This window comes from Hibiscus syriacus, unplaced genomic scaffold (genome assembly GCF_006381635.1).
Source record: "Hibiscus syriacus cultivar Baekdansim isolate YM2019G1 unplaced genomic scaffold, ASM638163v2 tig00111708_pilon, whole genome shotgun sequence".
Taxonomy (NCBI): Eukaryota; Viridiplantae; Streptophyta; class Magnoliopsida; order Malvales; family Malvaceae; genus Hibiscus; species Hibiscus syriacus.
The window spans coordinates 1,953,250-1,965,519 of record NW_024063159.1 but is presented as its reverse complement, the minus strand read 5'-3'; the positions used below and the strand labels follow the sequence as shown (position 1 = coordinate 1,965,519).

Sequence of the window (12,270 nt, the reverse complement as noted above, 5' to 3'; positions counted from 1 at the left end):
AAGATAATAAGGTGAAAACAAAATCTGGGTTAGTTTGGATTGGAAGAAAAGACACAAAAACAGAACATAAAACTTGAGATTAAGAAATTTGATGGAGAAGACCTTAGTTGATCGATTTGGTCTTCTTCATCAAATTCTCTCTCTTTTTTCTTTCCTTTTTTGTTTATCAGCAGATGAATAGGTATGGGGATGGATACAGGAAGACAATGGTTAAAAGGGCAATATATATACATTTTTGTGTGGATATTAAAAGCAAAAGTTTGTGGAATCTATATGAGCAAAATCCGTTTAGCCTTAAAAATCAACCCTTTTTTTGTTTGACGATAATCTAATTAAGAAGCAATTTAAACTCCAATAAATTTAAAATGGCAGTGGCCGTAATGTGAATAGCTTAGTGCTAATTAATATAAACTCAAAACTTTCTTCATTTACTTTTAAATAATAATAATAATAATAATAATAATAATAATAATAATAATAATGTTAGAATCAAGTTATACTAAATATGAAAAATTAATCAGGATCAAATCATGTTAAATCATTAAGAATAAAAAATTAGATGCAAAAGTGTACATGAATTAATTGATATGATAAAATTCTTAAAATTTTTTTTGGTTATGATCTTCCAAGAAGATATAATTATCTTGAGTATAAACTCTCTAACGTGATAAAAGAAAATACGAACTAGTATATTTCTTGGGAATCATAATCTCTTTATATAATTGATTTAAGAATCAATTATTGTATGTACTTATAACTTTGTTTATCATCAAATTATATATACAACTTTAATAATATCTACACTTTTATAATACCTTATAACTTTATAATATAATTAGTCACTTAACTCATATCAATTTTTGTTAGATAAATCTTATTTATTCATCCAAAAGAAAAACCATAGTTCAAATAAACTTTACAAACAACACAAACAACTTAACCCCACAAACAAAACCCCTAAAATCAACAAAACCAGAGGTGTAACACCCTAAATCTGATTGGGCCTAAAGTGTCGCACTAGGCTACCGAGGCAACCTTGCTTTTCAAAAATCTATTTATTTTCCTTTCAAACACACTGAATTATATCATAAATATAACAAAAATAATTGTTATAAAAATATTTTTCTTTCAAACACATTGGGATTTCCCTCTTTTTATTACCATTTTTCAGGACAAGGGTGAGGTTATTTCGAAAAAAAACCCAGAAAAAATGTTCATAACAGTGCATAATCGAATAAAACAGTCCATAAAAATTACACTGTTCCAACAGCAAAAAAAATAGTGCAGTTTGGTTCGAACAGTTTAGAAATTTAGTGCAGAAAAATTCAAAACATTATAATTTTGATTCGAATGAGAAGAAAATGCAGTGCAGAAAAAGAAGAAGAAGATTCGAACAACAAAAAAGTAGCAAAAAAGAAGAAGAAGAAGAAAGAAACATTCGAAAAAAGAGAGTGAATAAAGCTTTGTTGGATTTCTTGTTTCTCCTTTCTTTAATCTTTTTCTTCCCTTTGAATAAATCTTTGGAATTATTTTCTCATTGTCTTGAATTTTTGAAACCCCATTTTCGACCTTTATCCTACTCGAACCTTAGCCCCGTTACAACTCATTTTGAAAACCTATTGATTATTGCATTATTTTCATATTAGGTAGTGGATATTAGATTTAGTTACAAGCTTATGGTAATGTGTTGATTGATTTAGGCTTGGGTGATTCTTTCACCCGAAACACTTGAGCGAAATGAGTGAACTCATGTGAGGAACTAAGTCTTATATTCTTTGAAATTGGTGAATGATTGAAATGTCATTGTTGATTTACACTTAATTGATTGTGTCTTGCTTGATTGATCTTGAATTTCAACATTTGCTTGATTTAGCATGCTTAGAAATCTTGGAAATTCTACGAAATTGGAGTTGATAACTTAGATTTTTGTCAAGATAACTGAGAAATGATTGAGGACAAGCATTGAATAAGTGAGGGGGAATTTGATTAGTGCTTAAATTATGTATTATTTTGTGGTTAATTACTCATTGATTGGCTATTTTAAGTTGCTAACTTGGCCATTTTCGTTCATTTTCAATGCATGACAATTTTTAATTTACTTTCTTTCTTTAAGTTTTATAAAAACTCTTCTTTCATTTTATTTTCTTTTCAAGTTCTTAATTTACTTTCTTTTAAAATGCTAAGCATGAACTCAATCACGCTTAATTAAGTTTTCCATAGCCAAAGGCTAAAGCAATGAATCGATTCTAAATAGTGAGAATCGAAAAGCACATTATACCCTTAAGGGTTACATTTTTAGTTTTCAGAAATCAATGATTGGTAATTGACCATCATTTTATAATCAAAGCGATTTCATTTCAAAAAGTGCACGTTGGAATTGAATTTTGGTTTCGATTAATAGTAAGGAGGAAGGAACGACCTGTGACATGCTCGACTTCTTGTGAACACACTTAGAGGGGGTCTGCTAAGGGAAACTAAAATCGAGTTAGATTCTCAATTGAGACAGTACAATCCAAGTCGGGTTTTTCTAGAATTTAAAGGTGTTGAATTGGTAAGTGATTGTCGCGATTAATTCATAAATAGTTGAGATCCAAAAATTGATTTTAGATGCTTGATTAATTTGAGAGAAAAACAAGTTACAGGGGTTGAGCCCTGTAAACCGTAACCGACGCGAGTCTTCAGGCAAAATCCTATTCAAGGATCGATTTAAAATTAGGCATAATTTTTAGCTCAAGGTTGACTTTTACCAATTGAATTTTCATTTTAATTTGCATAGTTTATTTTCTTTATTTTACTTTGAAAACTTACTTTTACCTTAACTTTCAAAACCCCCTTGCTTATTCTTCTCTACAAAACACGGTTGAATCAAGATCAAAAGCGAGAAATTCATCAACTTCGTAGTTCTTGCAGATCGATCCTTTACACTGTCTATACTATCTTTTATATTCTTTTGTTGATACTAAGGCTAAATATTATTTGACAGTGAAAATGACATGTTGTCAAATTGGCGTCGTTGTTGAGGACTATGACAAAGCACTTATTTAATTTTCTTGTATTTGATTTATGACTAGGCAGAATCCGAGCACATTAGAAGAATTTGATCCAGAAATCGAAGCACGAGCTAAACAAATTCACGATCGAATGCTTCGAGATAAAAGAGAGAAACGACAAGAGCAAGCAAATTCTAAAGACTCAACTGATGCCACATACGAGGAACCAACAGATTCCACACAAAATCCAGTAATATCTGAATCAACTTCCACACCCATTGCCGATCTAGTACATGACACACCAATAGGCAACCAAACCATCTGCGGCCAGCGTCACTTGACCCTTCATCTCCCTTATAACAATAGGGAATTGTTGCTCTCATTGCAGTCCCAGCGATGGCGACGACAAAAAGGGAGACACCACGATGGAGAACGTCAACAACAATCATGGCAGTTCTCGGGTGGGGAATTTGTCACCGAGGAATTCAGCTTTATCCACAGGTGGAGTCTCCTCCAAGCATTCCACTTCTACCTCGATCGGCATGTGTTAGGTCGACCTATGGAAGACGTTAAAGCCACTTACAACGTCGGGAAAGAATTGGGTAGGGGATAGTTTGGGGTCACTCATTTATGTACTCACTGGCAAACTGGAGAACAATTCGCTTGCAAGACCATTGCCAAAAGGAAACTGTAACACCCCAAATATCAGGTCAGTGACCAAAATGTAAGAATTTAAAATTTAGTGGTTTAATTGAAAAGTTCAATGATTTATTTAGGACTTGATATTAAAGTTAGATTATTGGAAAGGCATTATGATCTTTTCAAAGAAGGATTTTTTTTTTGGATAATTAAGATTTTATTATCTACAAAAGAAAGTTCAACAAATAACAGTCATCCCAAGAGGGAGTATTAACCCCTATTTACAACAACAAAAATGATTAGTCAATACCCCAAAGGTTACAAAGATTAGAATTTACATGATCTATTCTATTAATATCTTTATCACTAAGCTGAATGCGAACAAATTCCTTGACAGAATTAAGAATTTGATTCGTTGTTCTTGATCCACCTTTGAAAATCCTTCTGTTTCTTTCCTCCCAAATCAAGTAGTTAAAAGCGTTCCAATCAATTATTAGGATAATGGAAAGTAAGGATTTTCCCTTCCATTTTTAGCAGCACATTCAATCCTTGAATTCCATGTCCTGTGAGAATCTCGCAAGTTGGTAAGAATCATGATAGAGTTCCAGATAGAAGAAGCTTAGGCACAGTAAAAAAACAAGTGGTTTCTGGATTCGGGTTCCTCATTGTAGAGGATACAGAGCTGGTCAGTAGAAATTCCCATTCTGAAAAGTATATCACGAGTAGGAAGACGATCAAGAATTATCATCCAAGAAATCATACTTTGTTTGGGAATGTGAAGAGGAAATCAGAGCATTTTCTGCATGAAACCTTTTCTCTATGCTCCCTTAATTCTTCCCATATAGCAGTGGTTTTAGTAATTCTAGTAGAGATAATTGGAAGGGCCTCTATTCTTAATTTAAGAAGTTTTCTAATGCTCCAGCTAAATAAAGAACTAACATTGATGTTACTTAATTCACTCTTTTTAATAACATAACAGTGAATCCAAGTAACCCACAGAGAACCATTTCATGCAAGAAGTTTTCGGATGAGTTGAATCATATAAGCCTTATTCCATGAGTTAAGATCCTTCAAACCAAGGCCTCCTTCAGATTTGGGGTAGCATAATTTGTTACAGCTGATCCTGGCACCTTTGGCAGCTTTATCAGATCCTTTCCAAAGGAAACCAGAGCATAGCTGTTCAAGACTATTGATAACCTTCTGGGGAAGGATGAACTGCTAAAACCAGAAACTAACAACACTATATAAGACAGTTTTAATAGGCTCAAGACGTCCAACATAGCTTAATAATTTACCAGACCAATGTTGAAGTTTAGCTTTGAAATTGTCAAAAAGAGGAATACAATATGTTTCAGTAAGTTTTCTAGTGACCAGAGGAATACCAAGATATCTAACTGGCAGAAATCCTTGTTTAAAACCAGTGATAGATTTGATAGATTCAAGAGTTCCAACAGATATTCCAGTAGCATAGAATTCAATCTTGTTGACATTAAGATTAAGACCAGACAAGGTATAAAAGTGGTTAAGAACACTGGTAACACCAACAATAGACTCAAGGTTTCCTTTACAAAATATCAAAAGATCATTAGCAAAGGAGAGATGAGTGATACCTAACTTTTTGTATTTTGGATGATATCCAAAAATGCCTCTGTCAGCAGCAAGGTTGAGGATTTTAGAGAGAATGTTCATAGCCAGAACAAAAAGAATATGAGATAATGGGTCTCCTTGCCTAATACCTCTCTGACCTTTAAAAAATCCTATTAGAGATCCATTAAAGGATATGGAATATCTAGCTTCTCTTTAACAAGCTTCAATCCATCCTATTAAGGTGGCTAGCAGCCCTATGGCAAAGAGAGTAGAAGAAATGAAATCCCAATTGAGAGAATCAAAGGCTTTTTGTAAGTCAATTTTAATAGCAGCAATTGGAGAAATATTTTTCCTACCATAACCTTTCACCAATTCTTGAGCAAGAAGAGTGTTGTCAATTATAGATCTACCTTTCACATATGCAGTTTGGTTAAGAGTAATAAGATCAGGCAGCACCAAAGAAAGTCTTTTAACAAGAATTTTAGTGATAATTTTGTATACCACTGAGCAATAAGAAATGGGTCTGTAATCTTTAACTTTGCTGGGGTTTTGAATTTTAGGAATCAAGGCTAAAATGGTGGAGTTGAAAGCAAGGGGAATATTATCCTCTTGAAAGAAGAAAATGACAGCATTGATAACATTCTCCCCTACCACAGACCAAGAGAATTTGAAGAACATAGGTGTGAATCCATCAGATTCTAGAGCTTTGTCATTACATTGACTAAACAAATCTTCTTTTATCTCTTCAGCATAAACTGTTTTAGTAAGCTCAGAAGCAGTCTCAGTAGGCATAGAAAACTGAAGTAGATTTTTCAAGAAAGCAGAATCAGTAGGAAGAACATTAGGATAAGAAGTTCCTAATTGATTCTTGAAGTAATCAATGATCTCATTGACCATATCATCATAGGTCTCAAGTCTTTTACCCTTATTGTTAATAAGAACCCTAATGATATCTCTTTTGAATTTAGAGGTAATAGCAGTGTGAAAGAGTTTGGAGCATTTGTCTCCTTCTTTAATCCATCTCACCTTTTCTTTCTGTTTAAGGAACATGAGCTCATTATCCTCAGGGGTAATTAACTCATTTTGGACATTTAATTCTTTTTCAAAAGAATTCTACCCATTTAAAGTAAAAATTTGAATCTGCTCCAACTCAGTTCTCTTAAGCCTTACCCTTGCAAAGATGTCACTAAAATTATCCTTGTTAAGTTTCTTCAAGCAAGGCTTTAAACATTTAAGTTTAAGGGATATAAAACACGTGGAAGAGAAAGAAAAATCTAGAAATCATTGTTATCTTCTTACTCGTTGTCGTGAGCTCCATTTTAAAGGTGAGTTGATTTCAAGTTGTTTTTCCTTGAATTTTTAAGTTGGTTCTTGTTATTTGGGTGATTTATAAGCTTAAGGAAAGCTTATGATTGAGTAAAACTAAGAGATTGATGAATTATAGATAAATTTGTAAAATGAATTTTTAAAGGATATGTTGATATGGTTTAGTTTTTGGATTTATATTGATAAAATTGACTATTCAAGGGTTTAATTAAGAAGTTAGAAGTATTAGAAATGATTTAGAACATGATTGAAATTATGGTATGATTTTTAGTCTCAAGTATTTTAGTGAGACTTTGGATAGTTAGGAGTGTTAAAGTGATATAAGTTGGTTTTGATAAGAATAATCGAGTTAAAAAGCATGAAAGGGATAAAAGTGGGAGATTTGGGTGAGTTATGGCTAATTTTCAAACTGAAATACGTAAATTCTGGGTATGAGTATCGGTACTAGAAGAACATTACCGATACTTCAAGGTAAAAAATAATTGAATTCGAGGAACAATATCGATACTGATTGAAGAAGGTATCGATACTGAAATGGGGGCATCGATACCAAGATTAGGATATCGATACTATTATCAAGTATAAAATTCTAGAATACCAAAATGGTATCGGTACCGAAGTGGGAATCGATGCCATAGAAGGGAAGTATCGGTACTTTAGGTGGGGTACCGATACTAGTGTGCTTGTAATGATGTTTCTTTCAACTTAAGTTATTAATGATTGGTTAATAGCAATATGAACTTCGATATTCATCTCGATTGTATTATTGTGTAGACATTAAACGAAGGCAAATTCCGGACGATTCGACGTTATAAGTTATCGATCATGATTGATAAAGATTTTGCTAGAATTTACGTAAGGCAAAGGTAAGTGCAACTCATTTTTTTTATATTAGATTCGAGGACGGCTTGCGATAAGCCAACCTCAGAGTTTTTGATCGAAAACTTTTTTATTTATTTTATGTAATATTTTACAATTCTTTGTTCAAGTTATATTTCTAAAGCTATGTTTTGATCGTTATATGTATATGATTATGAACGTGTGATATATGAATATACTTATACAAAAATGTTCTATATGAAAATAATTTATGTGTTCAGAGAAGGTGATATAAGTAAAAGTGATCCATATATGAATGTACTTATGAAAAATAAGATACACTTTAAATAGTGAAATGAAAAATGATGATAAAGTTAAAGCCCAATGTCTATGTATGAGAATTAGAGGTATAGTTGACATGCCAAGAGTCGAGGGTTCTTTGTGGTCCTTTGGGACAAAACTATGTGGTCATTCGGGACAAAACTATGTGGTTCTTCAGGACAAATATGTGACACTTTGATGCAAATTATGTGAGATGTGGTGATAGCATTAGTACACAACCTCAATGTATTAAAATACCTAGAGTTCTCAGTTCCCAAATTGCTATGGGCTGAAGCTATCAATACTGCAACTTACCTGATCAACCGTGGGCCCTCAGTTCCCTTGGATGGTGGAATACCATAGGAAGCTTGGAGCAAGAAAGAAATAAATCTTTCACACTTAAGAGTGTTTGGTTGTATTTCTTATGTACACATAAATTCTGCTGAAAGAAGTAAACTCGATGCTAAGTCCAACAAATGCGTCTTTGTTGGTTATGGTGGTGATGATTTCAGTTACCGATTTTGGGACTATGAAAATTGGAAGATCATCAGAAGCAGAGATGTCATTTTCAATGAGAATGTGATGTACAAAGATAGTGTATCCATAGAATCAAGTAGCTCTAATGCCAAAGCTGAAACAAAGGAATTTGTTGAGTTTGAGGAGATTTCTGGAAATGATGTTCAGATCAATCCTGAAGCAGTTCAAGAAGAACCACGCACACCAGAACTAAGACGCTCCTCCAGAATTCTTAAACCAACCCAACATTATTCGCCTTCTTTGCACTACTTGTTGCTGACTGATAATGGTGAACCAGAGTGCTATGATGAAGCAATACAGGTGAAGGATTCAGTCAAGTGGGAGTCTTCCATGAAATATGAGATGGACTCGCTTATGTCAAATCAGACGTGGGAATTAACTGAATTACCACCAGGCAAGAAAGCGCTCCACAACAAGTGGATTTACAGGATCAAAGAAGAGCACGATGGGAGCAAACGCTACAAAGCAAGATTGGTTGTCAAAGGTTTTCAGTAGAAAGAAGATATTGACTACAATGAAATTTTCTCTCTAGTCGTAAAACTGTCTACAATCAGACTGGTGTTACAAATTGTAGCTGCAGAGAATTTACATCTTGAGCATTTAGATGTAAAGACAGCTTTCCTTCATGGTGATTTGGAGGAAGAAATCTATATGAGGCAGTCATAAGACTTCATAAAGGCAGAAAAGAAAAACCTGGTATGCAAGTTGAAGAAGAGCTTGTATGGTTTAAAACAAGCTCCTAGATAGTGGTACAAGAAATTCGATACTTCATGAGTAGCAGTGGATTTACCAGATGCCAAGCAGATCATTGTTGCTACATCAAGAGGTTCGACAACAACTTCATTATTTTATTGTTGTACGTTGATGACATGCTCGTTGTAGGTTCAGACATGCAAGAGATTATAAACTTGAAGCAAAAATTGTCGAAGCAGTTTGCAATGAAAGATATGGGCGCTGCAAAGCAGATTCTTGGGATGAGGATCAAGAGAGACACAAAGTCGGGGACTTTGATGTTATCACAGACTGAGTACATCAACAAAGTACTCTCCAGGTTCAACATGAAAGATGCTAAACCAGTAAGTACACCTTTAGGTGTTCATTTTAGACATTCCAAAGAACAGTCACCAAAGACGGAGGAAGAACGTGCACAGATGATGAAGGTGACATATACCTCAGCAATTGGAAGTCTGATGTATGCCATGGTTTGTACTAGACCAGATATTGCTCATGCAGTGGGAGCTGTTTGCAGGTACATGAATAATCCGGGCAAGGTACACTGGAAGCAGTCAAATGGATCCTCAGATATATGTGGGGTATTACAAACAAAGCACTTTGTTTCAAAGGTGGAGATACGATACTGACAGGCTAAGTAAATGCCGACTTAGCCGAAAATGTTGACATCAGAAGGAGCACTATAGGGTATGTCTATACTCTAGAAGGTACTGCAGTGAGTTGGGTTTCTCAACTACAGAAGATAGTTGCTCTCTCCACAACTGAAGCAGAATATGTCGCTATTACGGAAGCCAGCAAGGAGATGGTTTGGCTCCAAAGTTTCTTGGAAGAGTTAGGAAAGAAACAAGAAAATAATTTCTTGTATTGCGATAGTCAAAGTGCTAACCATCTAGCAAAGAATCCGTCTTTTCATTCTAGGATGAAGCATATACAATTGAGATATCATTTTATCCGGTCTCTTCTGGAAGATGGGATTTTAAAACTTGAACAGATTAGTGGAGCTAAAAATCCGACAGACATGTTGACAAAGACGGTGACCACGAATAAACTGAAGTTGTGTTCAGATTCAGTTGGCATGCTAGAGTAACAAGTCCAGAAATACTGCTGTAGTGATCAAGGTGTGAAGACATATTAAAATCAGTCTTCAAGTGGGAGATTGTTGGAAAATAGTCAAGAAAGGTGGGCAACTTTCGGTGGCTTTAAATACACCGAAAGTTGTTTGTTGAAAATAAAAATTGGATAATTACAATTAGTCCCTGAACTTTAAGATATTTATAAGATTAGTCCTTAAGCTGCAACTATAAATAATCTAGCTCATTTAGCTTCAAAATCATCCCAAAATCCCAAATCATTTCTTTCTCCCAAAACTAGAGAGTTTTCTTGTGAGTAGTGAGTATTTTGTAAACACCTGTAAATTTTCTCTCTAGTAAAAGATCTGCAGCAGTCCGAAGACGTAATCAAAATTGGTTGAACTCCGTTATCAATTTCGGGTATTATTTTTCTGCTTTTATTTCGCATTCTCACTAATCTGGTTATAGGGAAATTAGTCGTTCTCGTTTATTTCCCAACATGAAGAACTAGAGCAAGCTCTACGTGAATATGGCATGCATGGTGGCAGAGATATAAAGGAAATCCTCTCCGAAGTAGATACAAACCACGTAAGAAAATCATATAAGTACCATATATGACATGTTCCATTTTCAAAGCAAATTGATCCACGATTGTTTGAAAAATTATTCCAGAGGATGGAAGGATCAACCACGGTGAATTCGTTGCGATGATGAGAAAAGAAAACTCTGAAGCAGGTCCGAAGCAACGACGTGACGATATATTCGTCTAATTTTTATGTCGATCGAACGAAGGAACTGATCAAATCGAAGAACGAAAGCATTATGAATATTTTCGTGGTAGAGAACTCGCAACACAGGCAGAAGAGACCATGAAAACAAATGGTTGTGATCAAGGGCGATGCAAAATTTGTACATATTGTTGGAAAAATTAATAAATAATTGAATAAAATTGATGTCTTTTAATAATAAGTTATGTCACTTGGTGAACAGACTTATTATTTGATATAAAATTACATCAATTCAATTATACCTATTTGCTTTTCAACAAATCTCTTCATCAAAAGGTCATAACCTTTTGATTAATTTCCTATCCTCTATAAATAGGTTAGTTAAGGCTCAATCTTAGATATAATTCCCAAACATTGGAATAGGAAAACTCTTAGAAATTTCTTCCAAATTCGTTCTTTCCGGTGATAGAGAAAGGCAAGATTGTGTTCGACTGATCACTACGGTTGTGCTTACTGTTGTGATCGTTTGTTGTTGTATCATGGGAGACCGACGTCCAATGTTACTCAAAGCACCGAGGAGATGATGAATCTATCTTAAGGAAACTGTTCATTCAGGCCTCAACAAAACTCTTCTTATGTTTATTCAGTTCCATCCGATTACAGGTTATATTTTAATTTCACATTTTTTTCAACTTTATTATTGAAATGAAAATTTTAGATTATAATACTACAACACTATTTTTCAATAATTTGCAACACATATTACAAGCTAACACAATCTAGACAACATGTGGAGATAATGGAAGCTAACAAAATGAAAAAGGATATGGTTTAGTTACCCTTTTTCTCTCTTTTTATTAACATTGTAGTTGGGAGATTCAATATTCATAATGTACAGAAATAAGCATTACAATTCTATTTATTTTTGGATTGCTTGGTATTCAATATGAATGTTCAAATTAGTGTATTTGTCATTTTCAATGAGGTTAATAATAGAGTTAATTGCTTAGTATTTAATAGAAGTGTATTTTTATTATTATATTAATTCAGAATTTTGTTATCTTAAAAGATACTAAAATCCAATCAAATCATTTTTTGGTGGCCAAAGCCACTGTCTGCTCCATGCATAATTTCTTGAATATGTGAAGTCAAATATTTGGAAAACAACGGATTCCTATAATATTTAAATTTGGATCTTTAAGAATAATTTATAGTGGATTTATGTAAATATCAAGTCTTGAATATGTGAATATTGTTTTGACATTGAAATTTTGATTTCAACCATAGACGAATATGGCATGGATGCCCGTCCCTCGATTTGGAGCTTGGGATCAGGAAGACCAAGCATCCATGAACTATTCAATGATATTCTCCCAAGCTCGTGCGGCTAGGAAGAAGCACGTCTGATGCGAGGCGTAGCCTTGGAGATGAACGTGATTTCAGGGTCGATCCTTTTCCTCGACGGCCCCGAGACAACGCCAATTCCGTTCCGCTAACGATCGAGATTTGTCCATATTTTTG

General features: G+C 34.1%; 1 protein-coding gene across 1 annotated transcript; it reads right to left on the bottom strand.

Annotated features, from left to right (window-relative positions):
• Window positions 1-4,637: 4,637 nt before the first annotated feature.
• LOC120168062 lies at window positions 4,638-5,318 on the bottom strand. The gene is made up of 2 exons (XM_039176905.1): window positions 5,001-5,318; window positions 4,638-4,844 (listed from the first exon to the last, which is right to left on the bottom strand). Exons 1-2 carry the CDS (start codon window positions 5,316-5,318, stop codon window positions 4,638-4,640), a joined length of 525 nt encoding a protein of 174 aa, XP_039032836.1.
• Between the last annotated feature and the right edge of the window lie 6,952 nt (window positions 5,319-12,270).